The 3,845-nt window shown below is 64.6% G+C and overlaps 1 protein-coding gene across 1 annotated transcript in view; it reads right to left on the reverse strand.

The window, feature by feature from the left end:
* Window positions 1–129: 129 nt before the first annotated feature.
* Window positions 130–3,845, reverse strand: part of LOC104296003 (bifunctional coenzyme A synthase-like) — a 14,571-nt gene continuing 10,855 nt past the window's right edge. Inside the window, exons 8-14 of the mRNA XM_009895825.1 lie at window positions 3,359–3,490; window positions 2,882–3,071; window positions 2,376–2,440; window positions 1,481–1,565; window positions 737–834; window positions 500–646; window positions 130–186 (exon numbers count right to left, since the gene is read on the reverse strand). Of these exons, the coding sequence (XP_009894127.1) occupies window positions 130–186; window positions 500–646; window positions 737–834; window positions 1,481–1,565; window positions 2,376–2,440; window positions 2,882–3,071; window positions 3,359–3,490 (774 nt within the window). The remainder of the gene's footprint in view (window positions 187–499; window positions 647–736; window positions 835–1,480; window positions 1,566–2,375; window positions 2,441–2,881; window positions 3,072–3,358; window positions 3,491–3,845) is intronic.

Here is a 3,845-nt window from a genome sequence, read left to right on the forward strand (position 1 = left end):
TGTGTTCAGCCCCTGCGGTGCGCTCCCCCCTGGCACGCTGACGGCAGCAGGACACGGACCCTCGCCTCCCGTCCCACCGATGTGGGATCCGTAGGGTCGGCGCATGATGGTCAGGGGTGTGCGACCCCCTCACGGGCTGCGCTCCTGGCTCAGGCGCTGCTGCAGGAGGTCCCAGGCCTTCTCCACCTGCCAAAGAACCCACACGGGGCGGCACCTCAGAGCCCACGGCCAAGCCAGAACAAGGCGAGCGGCACCACGGCATGGGCAGGAGCATCACACCAGGGTCCCAGGCTTCCTGTCCCTTCCCTGCTGCATTTACATCCCCAAATTCATCCCTTGTGACCGTGCCCAGAGGCAGCCTCGACGGTGAGCAGCACACCCAGGCACACCACGCGCGACCCGGGCACAACACTGAGCCCTCCGGTCCCCGTCACGGTCACCTGCCTCCCCCTTCACCCCCTGGGACAGACCCCAGTGCCGCAGCCAGCCCGGGGCTCACCTGCTTGCGCGTGACCTCGGGCTCCCAGAGCGTGCACAGCACCACCTGCGACTGCTCCACCCTTTGGCTGTTGGTCATCTGGCTCTGCTGCTGGCTGCGAGCAGCCTCCTCGCTCAGCCCGTCCCTGGCCATGATGCGCTTCACAGCCTGGCAGGACCAGAGGGGACACTCAGGCGCTCGGAGGAGAAGCCGAGACCCAGTCCCAGCACCGAGCAACGGGCCAGGGGCATCGCCCACCTCCTCCTCCGGGATGATGGCCGTCCACACCTCATGGACCATGTCTTGCCAGCCAGCCTCCAGCAGCACGGCAGCGTCCAGCACGCACACGGCCTTTCCTACGGAACGAGGCCATTCCTCATTACCTGGCAATCGCAAGGCAGCGCGACTGCTCCTCGGGGTCTAGCCCCGCCAGGCCACTTACGCTCCAGAGTCACGCCTTCCTGCAAAATGGCAGCGCAGATGCTTTACTGCTGAGCCAAAGAACCTCCCGTGGCAAAGAGCACAGCAGGCGAAGGCTGTGTTTGTTTTAAGGGCACACCCGGGATGGCAGGTCTCCCGGGCACGGCAAGCCAACGCCTTCACCCAAATGCCTATCGAGCTACCAATGGCATCTCCCAAGAGCTGGAAAAAATCTGCTCCCAGAAGGAATACACACCACACTCACTGCTGGAGCACTTCACCAAACCCAACCTTGAAGTCAAGCGGGAAGGAGAAAGCAACCTCCATCCTCCTTCAGAGCCGGACGCCCACGGGAAGCCTGTCCCCGCTGCCGGCCCAGCTGAGCGCAGGGTTTGCTCAGAGATGTGCTAGTGAAAATCCCCAGCAAGCTGCGCCGCAGAGAAGAGGGGGTGTCTGCGCACGGGAAATACTCACGGTACTGCCCAAAGCAGCAGGTTCCCGGAGCTCTGGGTCGCGGTGTGCTGTGTGAGACCGTGCCCCCAACTCCCACCTTCGCGCTGCGATGGGAGCCGCACCACTTACCTTGAGCATCTGCCTCCCTGATCCGCTCCTTGACCATCCGCGCGATCTCAGGCCACATGATGTCCGTGAGACTCTTCAGCCGCTCCTAGAAAAGACCACGATGGGAGTCCTTTACTCGCCCTCAGAACCCCTGAGCAGCCAACAAGGGGACCACTGGTGGCAGCAGTGGTCACAGAGGGCACCCAGAAAGAACCTGCGAAAGCCCCGGGGATGGACCCGGCCCATCGCCTGCTCGCCAAGCGCAAGGAAGGAGAGCTTCCACGCTGGCCAGGGGCTCCCATGCCCGCTGACAGGGTCCAGGCTCTTTTTCCTGTTATTTCCCTTGCCCGGCCAGGCTCAGCAGAACCTCCGTGTCCGCTGCCAGAGGCGCTTTGCAAAGACCCACCCCGCAGCACCGCGAGCTCCCCACGCAGCAGCACCCACGCGAGACCCCTCCATCTTGGGGGAGCCCCTCGAGCCACCTCCGGCCCTGGGCTGGGCCAGCCCGCAGGACCCGAGCGAAGGGCCGAGCGCCGCCCCGGCCGACGCAGCCAGGCGCAGAGGACCAGGTTCGGCTGCTGCGTCACACAGCCCCGCCGGGGACAAGCCCAAACCACCAAAGGGTCAGAGAGCGCCGGCTCCGTGTACGTCAGCGCTGTCGCTCCACACTGGGTGAAGGACAGGAGGGACAGGGGGGGACGGGGACGGGGAGGCAGCAGCAGCGTGTCCAGCACGGCTGCTGACTCGGCTACAGAGACAAGATCTCTATGTCCTGCCCTGTCCGTACGTCACTGCCAGAAAGTACAGTCAGGAAGGCGTCACCAGCTCAAAGGGCTGAAAAATAAAAAGCCTCAGCACAGATGGAGAGTTCCCCGCTCAGGAGATTAAATATTGACAGTCTCTGTGCTGCTCTTACCTGGTTTCCAAACACTTTGGCCCCAAGGACTTTCCTGTTAATCGTCCCATCTTCATTCAGGATTTCTGCAAGACAGAAGCAGAACAGGTTTGGGAGGAATGAATCCAACTCATTTCCCTGCGGCGCGCCTGGGTCAGGGTGAAAGGATTTCAGCTCTCAGAGGGACCCAGAAAGGAGCTGCAGGACCCGACCTGGCAGCTCTTCACCTCACCCCAGAGAAGGACAGGGCAGAGCTTTCCCCAGACCAAGGGCAGCCCGGTTCAGCCTCCCACACCAGCCACTTTACAGCAGCTCCGACATGGGACACGCAAGACGGGGAAAGCAGCAGTTTGCTGCGCTCGGGCCCAACCATCACCGAATCAGCTACAGAGCCCTCCCTGGGCGGTGTGGAGCCCAAAGCCCACGGGGAGGGGGGGACCGCAGGCAGGACAGCGCCCTGGGACGATGGCACACCCCTCCCTCCTCTTCCTCCTCCCAGTCTCCCCCACAGCCTTCGGTGGCTCTACCTGCCCCAAAGGCCGCCACCACCTGCTCGTAGGCAGGGCCACCGGGGACGTAGATGGCATGGCCCAGCTTGTCGGCGTCGATGAGGAAGGCTCCCAGGTGCCCCAGGAGTTTGGCGATGGAGGTTTTCCCACTCCCGGTTCCTCCGGTCAGGCCGATCACGTACGGGCGCGAAGGCAAGGTGGGGTCTTGCTAAGGGAAGAAGGAAAGCCGTTGCCAGCAGACAAGAGGACGTGGGCTCTGCTGGAGAAGGATCCCAACCACCCGGCCTGGAGGTGGGCATGGAGGGTCCTGGTGCTGCAGAGCGGGGCCCTGCCCCTGCTGGGGGCCAGCACAGCCAGCAGGCAGGCAGTCCTCCGAAACTTGTCCCCCTGCGGCAGGGGGACGAGCTGGCTCTTCAGCCCCCAAGGCTGCCACCCCTCCTCCCGGGCACACTGTCACCCACCGCAGCCCGTGGCTCCCCAGGCGTCCCCCCTCACCCGCGGGGGCCGCAGCAGCGTCCCCAGCAGCCTCTGCCGGAGGCTGGAGGAGCTGATCTTCTCCTCCTCGTTCTGACTGTGGTCGGGGTCCTTCATCAACAGGATCTCGTAGAGAGCCAGCTCGGGGAGCCCCTGCCGAGAGGAGAGAGCCCCGAGGGCCGTCAGCCCTGACAGCCACGGGGACACAGCGGAGGGAAGGGGGCTCAGCGGGAGCTCAAGGCCTGACGGAACAGCACAAACAAGGCCATGGCTGCCCCCAGTGTCCCCACAGGGCAGCTCCGTCCCTACGAGGGGCACATTCCCAGCAGCCAAGCGGGGAAGGGAACCCACAGAGGTGCCCGTGTGAGCCGGACCCTCCCCACGTGCAGGGCTGGCGGCGCTGGTTGGGGTCGTGCTGCATGCAGAGGTGCTGCTGCACCACCCTTGAGATGCACGTGGCCGGGGACAGCTCGGTGCAAAGCTCCCAGCTGTGGGTGCCGGGAGGCAC

Source organism: Charadrius vociferus, unplaced genomic scaffold (assembly GCF_000708025.1).
Source record: "Charadrius vociferus isolate BGI_N301 unplaced genomic scaffold, ASM70802v2 scaffold2552, whole genome shotgun sequence".
NCBI classification, from domain to species: Eukaryota; Metazoa; Chordata; class Aves; order Charadriiformes; family Charadriidae; genus Charadrius; species Charadrius vociferus.